At 45.2% G+C, this 18,893-nt stretch overlaps 2 protein-coding genes across 6 annotated transcripts in view; one reads left to right on the forward strand and one right to left on the reverse strand.

Moving 5' to 3' along the window:
- Nucleotides 1-247: 247 nt before the first annotated feature.
- Nucleotides 248-3,262, reverse strand: LOC144093697 (uncharacterized). Of its 3 annotated transcripts, none has more exons than XM_077627293.1 (5): nt 3,135-3,262; nt 2,935-3,024; nt 2,535-2,711; nt 1,735-2,048; nt 248-1,575 (listed from the first exon to the last, which is right to left on the reverse strand). In XM_077627293.1, exons 3-5 carry the CDS (start codon nt 2,692-2,694, stop codon nt 1,054-1,056), a joined length of 996 nt encoding a protein of 331 aa, XP_077483419.1. In that variant the 5' UTR covers nt 2,695-2,711; nt 2,935-3,024; nt 3,135-3,262; the 3' UTR covers nt 248-1,053. The 3 variants fall into 3 exon arrangements, with proteins under 3 accessions (XP_077483419.1, XP_077483420.1, XP_077483421.1); XM_077627295.1 differs by having other exon boundaries at nt 777-1,575; nt 1,735-1,904; XM_077627294.1 differs by lacking the exon at nt 3,135-3,262 and having other exon boundaries at nt 2,935-3,073.
- Nucleotides 3,263-3,670: 408 nt separating this feature from the next.
- Nucleotides 3,671-18,893, forward strand: part of put (activin A receptor type 2 punt) — a 57,855-nt gene continuing 42,632 nt past the window's right edge. The window contains exons 1-3 of one of the 3 annotated variants that reach the window (XM_077627291.1): nt 3,671-4,661; nt 7,389-7,595; nt 14,977-15,129. In XM_077627291.1, the coding sequence (XP_077483417.1) occupies nt 4,562-4,661; nt 7,389-7,595; nt 14,977-15,129 (460 nt within the window). In that variant the 5' untranslated portion in view covers nt 3,671-4,561. Of the gene's footprint in view, nt 4,662-5,088; nt 5,204-7,388; nt 7,596-14,976; nt 15,130-18,893 lie in introns of those variants that run through there. The other 2 variants (XM_077627290.1, XM_077627292.1) reach the window with 2 other exon arrangements.

Below are 18,893 nucleotides of genomic sequence, written 5' to 3' on the forward strand. Positions count from 1 at the left end.
TTCGATTACGCGATGGACAGCGTGTTGAATGCCAGTTTGGCAAAGGCCTCCTAACCGGTCACATTCGCACGGCGGCCTAGCGGGAGGTTATTTTGAGCCCCTAACATCACTCAAGTACTATGGTTTTAAGTCCGAGGCCATCTAAAAAGAAACTTACGCCCATTGTACATATTTGCAACTTAACTTTTTATAACCTCCACACCTGGTTCCCTGCTTCAGTGACGGGGGCCTTGATCAAAGAGCATCGTACCACCTCAATAGCACTTTTATTGTACAATTATGTACAGGTAAAATGTGCATCAGAACACATTGCACATTCATAAAATTGCACTCCATTGGCATAAACTTGAAGGCACCAGGTCGCATACAGCTGCCCAGCAGTCTGTACACTGTACACACACACACATACACAAACTTTGGCAATGATGATATGTACAAAACATGCTCACTTGACAGACACAAAGAATGTATGGAGCTGCACTTCAGAGTCTTAAATACTGGAGGGGCAGTAATAAGGCGTCCAGTGGGAGTGGACATGACAGGCAGCTTGGCCCTGGAAGACACCAACGCTGCTTTGGTGCTATGGCATTGCTTTAACAGTCAGTTGTTCGTGCTCTTGCCGAAAACAGGACCAATGCATAAAGCCACCAATTTCTTCTTTTGGCACCAAAGAATAATGAAGTTTTGCACGAAAGGACTTGCAGAGCTGCTTATGAAAGCAGGGACAAAATGTAGCCAGAGTGAAACAGTAGAGATGAAATTGAGCACTCGGGAAATTTCTTTGAAAATGCAATACACATCTAGTGCATGCCCCTGGCTAAAGCATATCCTAGTCCGACACTATAGCAGTCCTCCATATCACTACCATTCGAGAGGATTCAATGATGCAAATGAAGGACTGGAAGGCACAATTTTAGTTGCAACAGATAGATGGAACCATCTATTGCTAATGAAAGGATGCAAAGAACACAGCCAACTCGTCCAGACATTGTGGACAAATCCACAGTGTGCAGGGCATTAACGAGGAGAAGTGAACTAGCGAGTGTCCAGCACTCATTTCTTGACTATGGTGCTTATGAGGTGCTTCTTGAGCTTCTCTGTCAGTTCCTCAAGGCTCTTGACCTTGATCCTCAGCAGTTCATTCTCCTGCTCAAGCTCAGATGCCCGCTTCTCCATTTCCTTCTCCTTGTCCTTGCGAGTCATCCGTGAACGCCGAGATGCCATGTTGTTCTTGACCCTCATATCTGAATATCGGTGCTCTGGTTCCTCAAGCTTCTGCAACTTGGGTGAGCTGCTGGCACCAGCATGTGATGGCCCTGCCTCGCCTATGGGGCTGAGTGGCCGTTTGACGGTAACAGCAGGAGCCGTAGTACTAGTGGCACTAGTTGAAGCCACAGCCAAGGGAGGTGGTGGTGGGTGCAGCTGCCATGTTGTGTGGCTTGTAGAACTGGAGTTGCTGCTTGTGGCAGTGGTGGTGATGGAGGCACTGCTGGCTGGAACACGGTGGCTTGGCTGTGATTGCATGATGTAGCAGGACTGGCTTGATGCAGGTGGAGGGGCACTTGCTGACTTTCCCTGCAAGAGCACAAAAGGGGTTACTGGTGAGTTTTGTCCACAATGCCGAGTCTTTCAGGTATTGCTGGAGGTGACAATGTGAAGGAGAAACCTTGAGTCTGCAACATTATGCTAAAGCTTGCAGCATATAAGCAACAGACAGAAGTGACCTGTCCTTACCTCTTTAATTAGTCCCGAGAGGTCCTGGAAGGTCTCATTGCTTTCCCACATTTCCATTGTGGCCGCGGGATACTCTTGGGAGAGGCCTGTCTCACGAGCGGGCTTGTCGAGAGTCATGAGCACTTTGTCCTGATGGAGACCATCGTACAGCCGGGTCGGGGAGGGCAGGTCTGTCGGCAGGGATTCCAAGTGAGAAGGAAGATCGAAAAGAAATACGTCATCCAGTGGCATATAGGCCTGCAAAGCAGACTCCTTGAGGTCGCTGCTGCCCACATGTGGCTTTGTTAGGTCATCGAAGAAAAATGAGGAATCACCTGCACCACAAAAAAGACAAAGATGGACACTCGTGAGTTACTCTGCTGCTTTATGCATGCAGTGTTAAGGCAGTGGGCAGGCTCCTTTTTTTGCCAAGTGATAACTTCTGCACAGTAACATTTACAATACGCCACATGGAACGCAGCAAAGCGGGGCACCAAACGGGCTATGCAAGTGAATTAGTCAGTAGTGCGCGCTACACACCCTATGCTGGCAGCCATCTGTTTGCAGTCAAGAGACTGATAGAATTCGCAAAAGCCGTTGCCGAAACACGAACTATATACGCATCGACTGCGGTGGACGCCTCAGGGGACTGGAAATTTAAATTTTTGCCCATGCTGTAAACACTCGACACAAGATTGCAAACAGGTAAAGCATTTAAATCCTGGAGTTCATAAATGCTTCAGCTCATGTGCCCCGTGACCAATCCTGGCGGTAAGCTTCGGTATAGTTTCACGTAGTAGTGCTGAGTAGATCGAACTCACCTGTGTCAAGATGACTGCTGCTCGTGCTTGCATGCCTAGGCGATGCGTGGTTGTAGGTTTCGCCCGAGCCGTCGTAGTCTGCCTGCGTGGTATCCCTGTAGACTACACTGACGCAATGGTGGTTCTTAGCCATCCCCGTCACGGACCACGTACTCAGCATGATAGGATCTGGTGTACCTGGAAAACAATGATGAAGGTTAACTGTGTAAGTAGAATGCCAAAATTTTGTATTCTGAAACCTCACACACAGCTACTGAACATCAGTGAACATCGGAGAAGAAAGTTTCTGTCAGCATACGTGTAAGCCAAGAAAAGTGAAGTAACTGTTAAACAGTTCTACAAATAACGGGGCAGCGCTAAAGTCGAAGTGTAGTACATTTCAAACACATTTAGCACTCACCAGTTATTGTCGACTGCACCCCTTTCGAATCCGTTGAGAGCCGGGAGATTAACGCCGATCAGTCGTGCGCCAAGCGCGAGTGACCGTCACCTGGGAAAAACCGCAAGCCGAACTATTAATTGTGTTCAATTGCGCAACAGTGCACCAGCTAACAAAAACAATCAGCAACCTTACTAAAACGCGATAAAAAGCCGGCTTACTTTGGCGCACTTGTTGCGGCACGACGGACCGCTGGCTGACGCGCGATGCACTGCTGCGAGCGGCAAAATGACGCGAGGCGCGCATGCTTTTCGCTTATATGTGCGCCCGCGTATTCTTAGACCTGACATCATGCTCAGCGACCAATAGCAGCAGCTGAAAAAGTGATGTCAGAATCCTCCAATGGGAGGCTGCCAAAGCCTTTCTTTACAAATTTGTTTTTAACTCAGGATTCTGAGAATCGCCCCTTCGCGCAGAGTAAAACGAGCGCCGGCACCCCCTGTTATTAAGTTTCGGACAACAAAAAGAAAAATTAGCTAATAAAGTAAACCCACTTCATTGCTGAAGTGTCACCCATGTCCTAATATTTAGTTTTATCACAGTAGTTTTTTTGTTATTCACTATGACATTTCGGGTGCGAGCGGCCGTGGGAACAGCGTAAACTAATGGAGGCGCGAGCGAGTTGAGAGAAAGGGGTGGAGGAGGGCGTGTGAGAAAGAAGTGGGATGTGGCGAAAAAAACAAAGGCGTTAGCTCCTAACGAGTACAACAGGCGAAGTTACGGGATGTTGGTGGTATAAGAAATTTGATAGCAGTATGATACTGCGCCACGTTCTGGAGCAGTCGCTGTCAGGCGACTATGACGATCGTTATCTGGGAATATTTGGTAGCCTTAGGAAGGTAGTGGCAGTGTTTATTTCGCATGTCTGTTACTTCAGCGTTCGACCTCGCGTAAAAATGAGCGCAGTCCGATAGCACCTGTCACGAGCAGCACTGCGCGCTGACGTCGGAGAAATTAAGAAAAAGGTAGGGGGGCTAGCCGCCGGTTTGTCTGTCTGTTACCCCCCACAGAGCGTGCTACTAAAATAAACATCGCACACCGGAAACGTCGTTATTTTGGTTTTCATTATTTTCCACTTTTTAAATTGCATTGGCTAACGGACGAACTTACATGAACATCTAGCTGCGCTTACCGTATTACTTAACGGCTCCGTACGGACGGACGGAACGAAACACGAATGTGTCGTTTAGATAAAAAAAATAAAAAAGAAGGCTGTTCATCCGGGTACTTGTTCCGGAGGCGCAAAAAGGTCCGCCATATTGGGACTGTGTATTTTGTTACTGCGTGCGACAGTGTTAGCCTAAGTAAACTTAGGAAGTGTCCTGATGTCCGAAGTGAAATGTCATGAAGTTGACAAGGTTTGCGTCGCGTCGAGGACTGTCTGGCGATTGTGAGTCGACGTAATCTGTGCGGAGAGATGGGTTTTCGATAGTTATAATGAGACGACGATTGAAGCCGAAGTGAGGACTCGCTCGTGAGAGCGATATTTTGGCTGTCCGGCTGTTTCCATTCCCGTCACCGTGTCGACGACCGAGTGCAGACTGTGGTTTTAGATGTGTGCTGATCAAGGTGGCTGCAGCGACTGAAGATGGATCGCAGAAGTCAACGTGTAGCGTGCGGAACACTCAGGATTAACCATCGCTGGACTGTTTGTTTACTTGTGCTGTGCTGCTTCGGTCTCGCCATGGGTAAGGTCGTAACCGTTATATGTTACTATCCAACCTATTTCGGACCGTTTCGTGTAGCAGATTGGTCCGTGTTTGAGCTTTTTGTTCGAGCCGCGCGTCTTTTAAGATGCAGCGCCCAGCCGTAATGTTCACGTCGTTGCGGTTAGTGAAGGTCGCCTTATCGCTCGGCTTGCGAGCTGCCTCCACGATACGGTGAACAAGCTGGCTGTTTTTGTGCATGCCTGAATTCCTGTTCTCGGGGCACATAATTCGGCTCGGTACACTCGTGTCGTCGTTGTTGTGCAGCGTCAGCCTGCATGTGTTATGTCGCCCGCAACCACGCAGGATTAATCGTCCTATTTCTTCACACTTTATCAAGGCCTTTGCTATGGTCACGTGTGCATTTCTTTTCTCCTGCGGGGAGCGTTCGCCCTTGCCGAAATGAGAAACGCCGAGAAACTGGGCTAGCGGAACGCTGCGGGAACCCGTCGTGAATGATCCACCACGTAACCAGGAAAGAGGAGGTAGTACCGTTATGCCCGAAGCGCTGGAACACCGATCACGTACGGAAACCTTTACCGCATGCAGCACGCCGTTGTTTAGTTAAGAGCCCGGTGTGGCATTATAATCATGGTAAACTTTGGCTTATGATCTCTACGAGTTTCGCTTTCGACGTCATCGGTATGTGGTGGCGACCCTGTTGCTTAACGTTGTGTGATCGAAATGCCCCATTACACTGCCGTGCTGTATTTCCGCGGTCGTTCGATCGCGTGTTGTGTCCGCCTTCCGTGGTGCTCGTTTGTGTTATTCTGGTCTCGCTTGTTCCGTCTCGTGCTTACTGTCGGAGTGAACTCCGAGCAGGGCTTGCACCGCCGTAGCACGTGTCGCGTTCAGAATAACCCAAGCTTTAAACTACAATACGGAATCTCTACATTGTATATAAAGCTCGCTTGATGTGCCGTGCGTCTTTCTAAGTTTAACAGTGCAGGCACAGTGCAGGGCACTGAACGCACATTGTTGTTCGCTGCGTTGCAAATGCCTCGTAGTTCAGAAGAAAAACATTTTTTACTCCACGTACTCGTACAACAAATGAGCCTTTGCTTTTTTAATTCCCAGAAGTTGAATGAGTAGGGGCATGTGTGCAGCAGATTTCGTTGGTTCCCGTTAGAGGCTTCCGGTGAAAACATTTCCCGAAGATTTGACAAGAGAAAAAAAAAAAAAACGCATATGTGCTGCTCTTCGTCTCTCAGCTCTTTTTTTTTCTTCGGTTATAATTGTCCTTTTTTTCTTTTTCATAAAACCAGCTGGGTTTTTCAATCATGCTGGCAGAATGATACATTATCGTGAGATGAAGCACGTGTGGAAGTTAGAATTTTTTTACTGCGAGAGCACGTATTGCAAGGAAGAGTCAGCTTCAGGTGACCAAATTAAATCTGTTTAAATATTTAATTACAGCTGAGAATAGAGCTCAGGCTATACGAAGTTTGTCGAGCTAAAGGAGGGTTATTATGTTTTGACCTGTACCTTATAAAAGGAAGATATTACTGTATGTACTTGTATGCCTGTTTTTTTTTTTTTTTCTCAATGCAAGCTTCGGTGCGGTTATGTTTTTGGGAAGTGGGGATGTTTAATATGCTGAACATGGGGGCTATGCAAGATACTGCATGGTGGTTTTCTGCAGTTGTTGAAAAAAAAGTACATTATTTTGTCGCATGCAGTTCATGCCATGCTGATGGTCTTGTGATGTATTTTTATAGCGCAAGGAAACAAAACAGCATAAGATATGCAAATATTCTACTTGCTGTCACTTCTACGTTTAATTTTCTCATAAGCTTCCCAGAGTATAACTTCTCTAACTTGTAGTGTGTCCTTTTCCCTGTTATCGCTACAATTCTCACTGTGCCACATTTCCGTGTAGTGATTGAAATGCTGTTTGGCACTTAGAATAGTTAAGCGGCGTTTAGAAAAGTTAAGCTTAGAACTAGTCGCCTATTCCAGCATAAAAAATTGTGGCAAGTTGCTGAGGTTTGAATTTATTAAAATTAACATTTAATGAGACTGAGGTTTATTTATTTCTGCCCGAAATGCTTTGTATTGCCAGTTACATTTCATACTAGTTCCATTCTTGGGAACATGATTTTAAGCTTTCCTAAATAACACTCTTATATTCTTAACCCAGCAGATTTCTGATAACTTATATAAGTTATCGCATGTGAGGTGCAGCTGACAAAAAAAGTCTTAATGGTTGGTGGGTGGGAAAGTGTTTTCTTTTTTTTGTGTCATGAAATGGAATTGACCCCAATAGCAGGTTTCCCAGCATGAAACTTTATTTCAGAGTGGGGTTCCCTGCTCTGCAAGGACATTTCCCTGAAACTTTTTTGTTTCCAAAATTTGTCTGAAGAGGCTTTTCTGAAAAGAATGTTGGATAGTCAGTCTTCTTTCTGAAAGCAGATGCGAGCATCAACCATGTGCGCTTGGCAGCTTAGTCCAATATGCGGTGGTTCTCAAAGAAACTTCATTGATTTTTTATTCCAGTTGGGGCCCCCATTCATGTTTGGCATTACTGGCATTGCAGTCCGCTAACTCGAGGTTGTCGCTTAGGTGGTCTTTAGGGCAGATCTCGCCGCAGGTGTGAAGATATTTTGAATTTCCCTGTAAAGTTAGTTTTACTTTCACCATATTTGCTTTCTGAAGCCTGTGGAATGTTTTCTTTAATCATTTTTGGCTTGAACGTGTCTCTTGGTGCAGCTGTGAGCCCTGACCGACCGCCGCCTAGCCCAATGCGGTGCGAGTACTACAACGAGACGCTTTGTCAGGGCTCGCCAGGAGGCGATGGCTCTCCGCTTCCAGGCTGCAACGGCTCTGAGGAGTGCCGGCCTGGTGAGAACGAGAAGGGCAACCTGTGCTACGTCCTCTGGCAGAACAACAGCGGCGTGCTCAGCGTGAAGCTCAAGGGTGCGTTGAGAGGAGACATCCGCCAAGCTCTGTTGTGATGCTCAGTCATGCTTTTGTTCTAACACTGACAGGGAGGTGTGTGCCCGTGCAAGTGCTGATGGTAGTGCCCTAGCTTTGACATACTTTCCAAGTGCAACCCCTGAATAACGGTGGTTAGTCTTGCCTGATTAAGTCAGTGCGTTCTCGGGTTTTGAGAATGCATGCATTTTATACCTTATTTTACCAAGCGTGGTGTTTGATTACTACTGCATTGTTGTGGGCTGGTAGTGCAGTGTATAGCATGTATTGGTAGTTAAGAGTGCTGTGGTCAGGGTTTAGAGTATGTTGTATTTTCACCACAGTGGCCACACAGCTGCCCTGCCTTTCAATAGCATGGCTGACAACTTTTATGTCTGGATGAATGCAGTGTGCTGGTCTTTTTGACCAGTGTAAAGTTTTGATGTTTTCTTTTGCTGAAAACTTTGGTCTCGCAGTAGTAAAGCATACTGGGCAGGACTTTTTGGAGGACTTGGCAATAGCCTAGGGCACATTCTCGCTGCACGTAGTGTCAAGCGTTTGGGATCCAAGTGTGCAAGAAGATTTGGCTGAAATGATGCCAGCCAAAGTTAACTCTTACCTGCGGTTCCTGTGAATGCAATATGAATGTAAGAGGCAATTCCTTTAAATATGCAAGCTTTCAAGTTCACTTGCTGTTTGTAAGGATTTTATGAAAGAGCTAATATACTGGTTTGCACATAGCTTCCGTATTTGAAGCAGATGATGGGAAGATATATTTTAGAGCTGCCAGGGAAGGCGGCTGACTACCGTAACTGTCTGAAAACCTGGATGCGCATTGCTGTGTTGAAACACTACAAAAACATGCAATTGTCATTCCAGCTTGACCACTGTGGGAACATTTTTTTGCTTCTTATTCTCATTGGTTGTGAGCCTTAGTACAGAAAATCCAGATGCCATGTTATCTGCATCAGGCTGCTCTGCCACTGCGGGTCTGTTGGACACAAAAAAACAAAAAAACTTTCATCATGAAACTATGGGATCAGTACTTTGCACGGGGCTGCTTTCGTCAGGAAGCTGCTGATGTTGCAATTGAAGTCAAATTTAAAGCGCCGGGAACTTTTCTTGCACGTGTGAGGTATTTAGCTTTCCTTGCGCTGAGGCGATGGGAGTGGTGGCAGTGCCGCAGTCCCGAGAGGTGCGCTCAGGAAGTGGGCGTTGCAGGATGGCAGACGCCTGGTGCCTTGCGAGCCAGAACGCGTGGAGTTCCTTCCACATTTGTATCTTCCCAGGATGCCAGAGAGGATGGGTGTGGTGCACATAGCAGACAAGACCGTAGTTTAATTCTGGTTTAGGCACTGTGACCCACCCCCACATATTTCTCAAGATCACATACTCTCGAACTACAGCAGGCAGAGTATTGTAGCTAACTATTGAATTGTGGAAGGCAGCATTAAGTTAGCTAATCAATGGCTCCACCTAGCATGTTTGTGCTTCTGCTTGCCAGCCATGATCTTTTTGTGCTTGTGGTGTGGTCCTGCTTATTTTGCAGGTATTTTGTGAATGTCAAGGCGAGAGTAATCAGATAGGATAGGACGTCTTGCTCAGAGCATCTCGGGCCTTCTTTGGACAGCTTCTTGCCTTTACTGGGTGGTAAACATGAATACTTACTAATGCGAGAGCATTAGATGACTATGTCCCGAGTTTCGTGTCAGAAAAATTTTCTCCGCACGATTACGTCGTTCTGTGAAGGTAGTGCAAAAGTTTGGATGTGTTAGATGTATGTGATGAGATCTCGCTGTGGAAAAAATTTTGGTCGATGTGGTTTAATTAGTTAATTAAATGCTAAAATTTCATTTCGATGTTACAATAGCCATGGACGTCGACAAAGCTTCTCCACACGATTCTGCCATTCTATAAAGATATATGTGCAGAAGTTTGATCGTGTTAGATAGTGCGTGAGAAGATCTTGCTGTGGGAAACATTTGGTTCATGAATTTTAATTAGTTAATTAATTACGCTTCAACGACACAATAGCCACAGATGTCGACATAGCACCTGGATGCCAAAGCAGCGATGGCCGTCGACATAGCACCTGGACATGAAGAGTAAAATATATAAAGTAAACAAACATAAAACAGAAATTATCAATAAATGAAAATAAAAAATAAAAATAAATAGCAATGAAAATAAAAGTAAAAAACAAAGAAAAAATAGATTGCGTACTGGTGTCATGGAAAAAACCCGCGTTCAAGAAAGTTCCATGCTTTCGCATTCCTCCACGTAAACAGACTTAAACGCCCTCAGAATTTTTCTTGTTTTGCTAGCAGGTTGCAAATAATATTCAGTGCCCTCAGTATTAATTGTTAAATGGGTGCGGAATTTCAGTGCCTTTGCCTGTTTATTTTAAAGCATAAGCCTTACTTGCCCCATTGAGCGAAAAAACGTGTGTGTGTGTGCACGATAACACTCAATGGTACCCATAAAAATGACGTCCTCATGCAACATAGCAGGTGGCGGTTAATTTAATGATTGGTTGCGCAAGGTTGCTCGGAAAAAACCGGATCGCACGAGTCCCATCGATGGTAGCACCTAAAGCCCCTCAATGAAGCAAAAGTAACGAAAAGCTTCGAACTTTCCGGCTTCCCTCCTTTCCTAGTGTGCCGCTGGGTAACCGAGCCTCCCATTGGCCGAGGCACCGTGGTCACGTGTTAGCGTGCGCTTTTTGGCTCCGCAGCAGATGCGCTTTTTGGCTCCGCAGCAGACACTGACGCCAATGTCGGGGGTAGAAATCGCTCTTCATTTTCTTTTTGTGCAACAGTTTTGGCGGGAAGTGTTTCTTGAGCTTTGACGGTGTCTACGCGCTGTGGTGAAGCTGAGCTTCTGTTGCTCTGTTGCACTTACGGGTGCAACAACCGAAGAGGCAGCGAGAAAAGGTTTTTCGTCATTCTGCCTGGAAAAGGCAGTGCAGCTCACCGATAGGTTTGGCTTCGTAAGGTCGGCCAGGAAAACATTGATAATGTGCTGGATCCGTGTCTTTTTGAAGTGAGTGGCCGTTCTTCAGTTGTCTCGTTTTTTTTTTTTTCGTTTTTTTTCAGAGGATTTGGTGTGAAGCGCGAGCGACTGCAGTTTTAATGCTGTTTGGCATGGTTGCAGATGGATACATTCACTCACGAGCTACGAAAGCCGTGCTTCTCATTGTCTTAACCCCGCCATTCACGCTGCTGGCTCTGCTGGGCTCTGCAGGTGTAGCTTTGATGTCGCGGGCATTACGTGGCGTATTGGTTTGGTTGTATTCGGACTCGTTCGCGGGGTTGACTCAAAACTTGAGCTTCATGTTGTTTGAGCTCCGCCATTTACGTTGGAAAGTGTAGTTTTCATGCTGCGTGCATCACTGGACGCATTTGTTTTGTTGCAGTTGGACTCCTTCGCTTACGAACTCGATACTAAAGAGGTGGTTCTCACTGTTTGAGCGATGCTGTTCATGCAGCTCGCGGTGCAGTCTAGCTTTCGTGTTGCGCGTATTGCTGACCGTATTTGTTCTGGTAGGGTTCTTACCAAACTCGGTCGTTACTGTGCCTAGGCACAGTAACGGCAGCTATCGCTTGAATACTCCATATTGGCGAGGATAATATTTGAGAATTCAAGCAAGGAGCTCCGTTAAACGTAGTTGCATTCATTTTCTCCTTGTGTTTTCAATTTTCGCGTCAAACAACTTCCGAAACGAATGTTTTGCTTCAAGCAGGGCTGAATAAAAATTAGTTTTGGTTTTTCGCCGCCTGAATTTTTTTTTCACGCTGCTTCAACCGAAAGCGATTAATTAACTGCGGCAGTCCACGCTACTGTGCGCTATGCATGGAGATCACACATAGGAAGACAATGTCCCCTTTAAGCCATTATTGCATATGCTCACTCAAGATGACAATCACCTAAACAAACAACATTCTAGTAAGTCATGCAGAGCTGTAGCTACATGCGAAGCAGCAGTTAAAAGCCTTTTTTGATTACTGCTACTCAACCCAAACAATTAAGCCTGCATCAAAATTACTCTGCTCACAATCGTGTTGCAGTATGCAACTCAGGCACTGTATTCACCTGTTTACAAACAAACAGTAAGGGACTACGGTCAGTTGGATCCTTTTGACGTGAGCCTGCGAGGTGTCCGAGGCATAGTAACTCCAAAATAACCGCTAAGCTTTCTTGCACTTAAAAAAAAAAATTAAGATGAGTAGACGCCTACGTGCAGCCGACTGCACGAGCAAACGCGCCTTTGAGAGAATATATTATGGCGGCATTACACCGCCATCCGTTCAAATAAAGCCTAGGCCGCAAGTCTTGTCGTATGTCAGCCCACTTCCTCTTGGCGGAGTTAAATTTTGAATAAGATTGGGCAAAAGACGCTGGTCCAAAAACAACACCCCGAAGAGGTTCACTGCTGTGCCGCGAGCTCGCTTGCGCTTGCCACTTCCACCGTGTGCGCCGCGATCAAAGCGATCACAACACAAAAAGTTCCGATAAAGCAGTGTAACACGGGTTGGCGTAGTTATTTGGGTAACTATAATTTTTTAATCGCCCATGCCATGATCTCATTGCTGCTGAATTGAAGACAGAAAATGCCACAAACAACTGATTCGGTCGCATGATCCACTGCGCTCCAAAGCGCGAGCGTTGGCAGCTCGGCCGCGCGCGCCACCTCCACCGCTTGCACCGCAATCAAAGCGATCGCAGTACAAAAATAAATTAATAAAGCAGTGCAATGTCGCTCGTGGCAGTTATTTGAGTACATAATTTTTTAATCTCCCATGCCATGATATCATTTTGATCGCAGCCAAGGCAGAAAACGCACGTACGGTCTACTGTGTGCCAAAGGGCTAGCATTGGGAGCATCTGCTAGCTTCCCCCTGCCTAGGTACCACCACCGTCAGTGCCCAGGAGGAGCGGAGAGAAGGAGTGCCGGCATCGGAGGAGGAGGGAGGAGATGTCGTTACTTTTATTTCATTGAGGGGCTTTAGTAGCACCTGCTACCCCAGAGCAGTGGCACACCGCTAAGCCACTGTACCACTGTGCAAGGAGTGGTATGAGGACTCCCAGGGATCTATGACTGTTAAGTAGAGAAAGACCACTTTTGCATATATGGTCATTAATCCATTAGCTATCGTGTCATACCCTTAAGGCGGGCCATGGTACAGCGGTGGCTGCTTTCACGAACTTAGCGCACAGATCAGAAGGGGTGTGGCGGCGGCTGCGTAGAGCCATGCAGAGGTAGAATTGCCAGCTGTGTGAGTGGCATTGGGTTGCATCACACCGCAACGCACAGCGACTGCGTTCATGAAGCGAGTGGGTAGGCTTCCGCCTTCTTACGCATAAGCAGTATTAAATGTGTCTGCCCACATTTCTGTGGAGGCAAAGTTAAAAAATACCTGTGCATTGTGCAATATCAGCGCGAGTTAAAGAGTCCCAGGTGGTCTAAATTAATCCGAGCCCTCCAATATGGTGTCCCTCATTAGCCCAGTTGATGGTATGTGGGAAAATTTGGTGCCTCTAGGCCTTTAATTTGATTGATGGCTCTCTGGTGTGTTATGTCCTGTTGTGGACCATCGACTTTCCACATGGCTATTAATACACTTACTTTTCCTGGCATGTGTGTAATGAGCAGATCTTTTATTTGGTTAACTCTCGTTATCATGGAGAAAAGGACTCGGGCAAACATTTTTTCTTGAAAAAGTGTAATACGTAAATGTATACAAAATGAATAACAATGATTGAAATAGAATGAGCTTTCTAATCAAGTTTATTTCAACTCAAATATTTGTTTTAAGTAGTGTGAAAGAAAAAGAAAAACAAAAAATTAAAAATGAACAAAAAATATGTATTTACAAGACAATAACTCTCCAAAATAATAATAAAGATTCTAGAAATTACAAAATGATTCAAATTCTTTTTATAACTTGGCTGTAAAATGTAAAACTTATAACTCAAATACTTCTTGAGCTAGAACTTTTTTCTTTGCGTTCTTTGAAAAGGCTGGTTTCAGTGTTTCCTTGATGTGATTTTTACAGTCTGACAAAAGAAAAGTGGAAGTATTAAGTTATGTGCCAAAATAAAGCTTGATAAGTGTGCTTTTTAGAAATACAATTTGTAACTAATATCATTTCAGTAAAAATTGAAAAAATTATACAAATACAAGGTTTATACAAATGCAACTAACAGTCCAACGTTCCGGGCTCTGTATGCTCTTTTTCAGCATCCGAACCAAAACCCCATCGTCAGAGACCCTGATATTCGGTGCACTGAAAATATCTGCTGCCGATGCAGTAGAATCACGTGCAGCGGGGTTTTTTCGAGCACGCACCGTCCCCGCGCTCAACGCCATGCTTGGAGTGGCCTATGCCGTAACCTCCGCTTCAAGGGCATTGCAATAATTCGTGCCTCATGGGAAATTGCAATCTACAAAAAGAAAAAATGAAACTGCAGTTTCTAGACAACAAACTAATGGCACTGCATCATCGTAGAGACTTCATAGCAGTGCTCCGCTCGCACAAGCATTCTGGAAACCGAAAGCGAAACTAACAGGCCAACTTCCGAGTTCTGTTTCCACAGTTTTGAAAAGCATCTGAACCAAAATCTGACAACGCAATATCATTGTCAGAGACCGTGCTACTCGATGCATCGAAAATATCTGCCGCCGATGCAGTATAATCGCGTGCAGCGAGGTTTTTGCAAGTGCGCACTATTGCCGCTTTAAGAGTGCCCTATGCCGTACCCTCCGCTTCAAGGGCGTTTCAAAAATTTGCGCCTCATGAGAAAATTGCAGTCTACGCAGAAAGCGAAACTGTATTTCCTGAAGAACAAACTAGATGGCGCAGCATCACCATAGCGGCTCCATAGCAACGCTCCGGTTGGCACAATTGGACCGCGGACAAGAAAATAAACAAACAGGCCAACGTTCCGGGCTCTCTTTTTGCACAGTTTGAGGTTCGGAAACGAAATCTGACGATGCAACACCATCGTCGGAGTCGCTGTTACTCGATGCATCAAAAATATATGCTGCAAACACAGCAGAATTGCGTGCAACGAGGTTGTTGTGAGCGCACGCCGTTCCCGACATTGACGCATTGCTCGGAGCATTTGACGCCGCATCCGCAACTCCAAGCGCATTAAAAAAATTACCACCTTGCGGCAAAAATGCAAGTTACGCAGGACATGAAAGTTCAGTGTATGAACAGCAAACCAGATGACTCAGCAAGTCCGTAGCGGCCGCAATCGCGCTGTCGTAGCAGTTTGAATTTTTCGATCACCGGTGATCGAAGCCTAATGGTGTGGTAATGAAAGGGTTAAATTTTAAATATGCTGGTCTGGCTTTTCTTGCTCTTTTTTTTCCGTCCAGGTTGCTGGGTGGGAAACAATCATGACTGCAGTCGGAGTGGCCACTGTTCAGAGACACGCCGTGAGCCAAGCGTCCAGCTTCTGTTTTGCTGCTGTGAGGGTGACCTGTGCAACACAAACTTGAAGCCTTTGGCTGTGGTGTCATCTCCGTCTTGTAAGTTGTGCTTTTGAGGTTTTTGCAGATCAAAGTGCACAACGCACTGCCTTGTCTCTCTTTTTGTGCATGCACGCGTACTGTGTTCATTAAGTGACACTGAAGGGACTATGAGATGGGAGCCGAGTACTGAAAGCTAGAGGTTGTCAAATGAATCTGATGACATGTGTGAGCAACTTGCCGCATAATAAAATGAATTGGGCTGACTGTAACGGAGGATTATGTCGGCTGGAGGGGCAGGGCCTTTCTCATGTGTTTTCCTTCCATCTTTTGTTGCGCTTTGGTGTTCAAAAGCCTTCTGGCGTGTTAGCTAGCGGAAAGTAATTGATGTTTGATGCATTTGCAAGTAATGTTTACCTTTGCCTTTGCACATAAAAGCAAACAGTTCTATTTCCATTACTCAACATGACGGAAGCGTGGTCCATATGATCCTTACACTCGACTGTACATTAAGGAGTTGGTGCTGAGAATGTTCTAATAGCGAAAGATTTGCAGAGGTACTGAAAGTATCCTGCTAAATCGTGTTTATACCGGGTGTTACTTTTTTTTTTAAATCAGTGCAGATTTTTCTTCAAAAAGGCACGAAAGATACAGCAATACTGTCCGTACAGGTGGATAATATGGCATTGCGGACATTACGTCCATGGCAGTAAGTCGTTAAAAGATATGTAGTTAACTACCATTAACTAATTAGCTCTCTAACTTCTGGTTTTGGGGCAAAATAATTTGGTAGAGCTCCACTGTTATGTTTCTCACGGGACTGCAGAAGAGAAACGTACCAGTCGGGAAACATAGCTGGAAAGCACTCATCAGAAAAAATTACGTCGTCGTCTGCCTTTTTTTTTTAAACTTCTAGTAGGGTCAACATGCTTCTCTAGAATTTGCAAAGCTTTCTGGCTCTCTCGATCTTTCGCATGCACAGATAGTCCCAAACGCCCTGTGATGGCTATCTGCCTGAGCAGTTGTTGGTGAACGGGAGGAAACAGCGAAGAGGGTCGGTGCACGGAGCGGGCGTAGTTTGGGCTAGTAAGCAAGCTTCTGCACTGCTCTTGCGGCGGCTGCTTTATTCTTGTACAGTCCTCGTCTAATGGAGCCAGCCCGCGCAACTGCATCTCGTTACAGTGCTGGCCGCGCGTGGTGTTTGCCGTGGTATAGTTTCATTTTCGTGCCTTCAGTAGTTTGTGCTCTGCTTCAGCATGGGTGCAACATGTTGAAAGCTGCCAGACACAGTGGTGCCCAAACACCAATGGAGTCTAGAGTTCCGCTTTGGTCGGTGTGCCGTCACTGTTCCGCTGTGCTGCACATTTTTGCTTCACCTAGTTGATCATGCCGATGCATTTTCTTCTGCTGCATTGCCACGTTGAACACCGCATCAGTCTTGTAATTTATTGCCAAAATGCAGCAGCCTAATACAGCAGCATTTTTTGGCATTGTGGCTATACGCTCAGTGTGTCACTTTTTCCATAGGTTGACGATTTGTCTCTGGTGGTGTAGAAGGGATAAGCACCACTGGCCCAATGGCGGCTTTTTTTTTTTAAAGACCTTTATACGCATCCCCTCAGCATTAAGTGCGACTTGTTTATTTCCGGCACATCTTGCACTTTGGTTTCAGTGTTGGATCATTTGGCACGCCTAATTGCAAGTTTGATATCTCGAAACACGATGTTGATTTAGAAATTTTAAAAACTGGTTTCGCCTACGATGTTGGAGGCCTCCGATTCTGCCATATAATATTCTGCCTTGAAACCAGAAAGTATACAGATAATCATTTAAGGATAGTTAACTAATAGTAGATAACTAATTACTATTATGGACGTAATGTCCGCCAGGGGACATAATTCAAGTGTAAAGACCGCTCTGTTGTATCGTTCACAAATTTAGAAAAGAAACATACAGGTGAAAAAAAAGCTGTGTATACTTTTTGATGCCTGTTGGAATTTTAGCCCTTTTTTTTATTTATTGGCACTATGCCTGCATCATTTACAGTCATTGATCTATATTTTGTACCTGATGGGCCCCAAGAAATTTTCCGAAAATCCTGGACTTAAAAAAAAATCACATTTCTGCGAGAAACTGGCCTCAAAAATCGCGAGCTTAGCTGCCCGCCACGTTCCGTTTGCAAGCAATATTATTAAACTGTGTCCAGCGTCTATTTTAGTCCAGTAAGCGACCTTTTGGACTCTAGAGACCAAAATATCAGTCAAGAAAACGTGCACGTTTCTATGAGGAGACAGACGGTTCCTGAGCGAACTCCGAAATACCGTGTTAGTCCAAATTATTGTAGTCCGAAAAATTGTTTGGCTGTTTTAAACACACTGTGGCTTGCTATAAAACTAGGGCTTTTTTTTTTTCCTGTGTTCTCTAAAATGCAGAGAGAAAAAATATATATGTATATATATGAACTGTTGGGCAAGTATATTATTCATTAATGGCTTCCCCATTACCAAATGGTTTTCACAGAAACTCAGAGGTGCTTTTGCTTCATTTATAAGTCGCCTTGGCCACCTGAATGGCAATTTCTATCACATATCACCTTCCACATTCATTGATTCTTCTAGAAAAATATAAAAAACTCTTTTGTCCCATCCATGGGAGTAACATTCAGCTGCCTCATTGAGGTTATCATCCTCAAGATCCTAGATTTCTATTGTGGGTAACCAATCTGCAAAACACAATTCCCATTCCCTCAAAAATTGTTGCTGGGATCTTTACCACAGACATTGTTTTGAATTTTACGAGTGGAGGAAAATTTTTTTGCCTTCATGCTGCGCGGTGGTTGCTTTTGTGGTCCCATCGATAAGTGCAGGTTTCATGCCCAATGACCAGCCACTTGTAGGAGCACCTTTTGCTATGTTCATCACAGCTATCATTGTGCGACAACATTCCACTTGATTTTTTTCATTTCGAATGTCAACATATCAGGCACCTAATGCAACCTGTATATAGGATTATCATGCACCTCGTTTTTCCTTTGTGGTGACTTCAAGTGGACGAAGGATCTCTGTGTCATCTCTGTGCTGAAACAAAAGTTTCCCATATTTCAAGAGTAGCATGACGATGGCACACCATCCACAGGCACATGATCATATGCAGGCACTGCTTAGTCGTTCATAGAAAATTTAATGGTAGCAAAAGGCTGAATGCTGTCCTTTGCTACAGTCATTGCTGCTTTGTGACCTGTGGTGCAGCTTTATAAAATCCCTTATTCAGTGAGAAGGATGAGTCCCATGACTTGTCACTATCTTGGAATCTGGAATTTGAACTCACTTAATTCAAACTTTATTTGAACCGACTCTTTGGTTCTGCATCAACAAGTCTATTGAAAAGGCTTCCCTTAAATCAAACCCTGCATAATTCGAGCAAACTTTGGCTCCCCTTCAAGTTTGAATTATTGAGCATCGACTGCATTATTTTGAAGGATGATTCAACATGTGCTCGACGTTGCAATAGTGCCGTTTCATTGCATCATGGTTTAGCGAAGACTGCTGAATGCCTTTGCAACTTTTCTAGCTGTGGATTATTGTGTATATATTTTGAGCCTTCCATGGATCATCTGAGGACTTGAAGCTCTTAGCGGATGGTAGCTCGAATCAGTGTTCGCAGATCGAAGTCAGCAGAGATCAAGGCCGTCGCGAGGCCGTGCAGTGCGAGGCCGGGCTGCAAGCAGGAGGACCTGCAGCCGGTTGAGGCGTTGGCAGGTGGTAATGATGGAATCGACAATTGCAGGATTTTGGGCAATTAGGGTGTTAAAAGCCACAGAATTA

Source organism: Amblyomma americanum, chromosome 6 (assembly GCF_052857255.1).
Source record: "Amblyomma americanum isolate KBUSLIRL-KWMA chromosome 6, ASM5285725v1, whole genome shotgun sequence".
In the NCBI taxonomy this organism is placed as follows: Eukaryota; Metazoa; Arthropoda; class Arachnida; order Ixodida; family Ixodidae; genus Amblyomma; species Amblyomma americanum.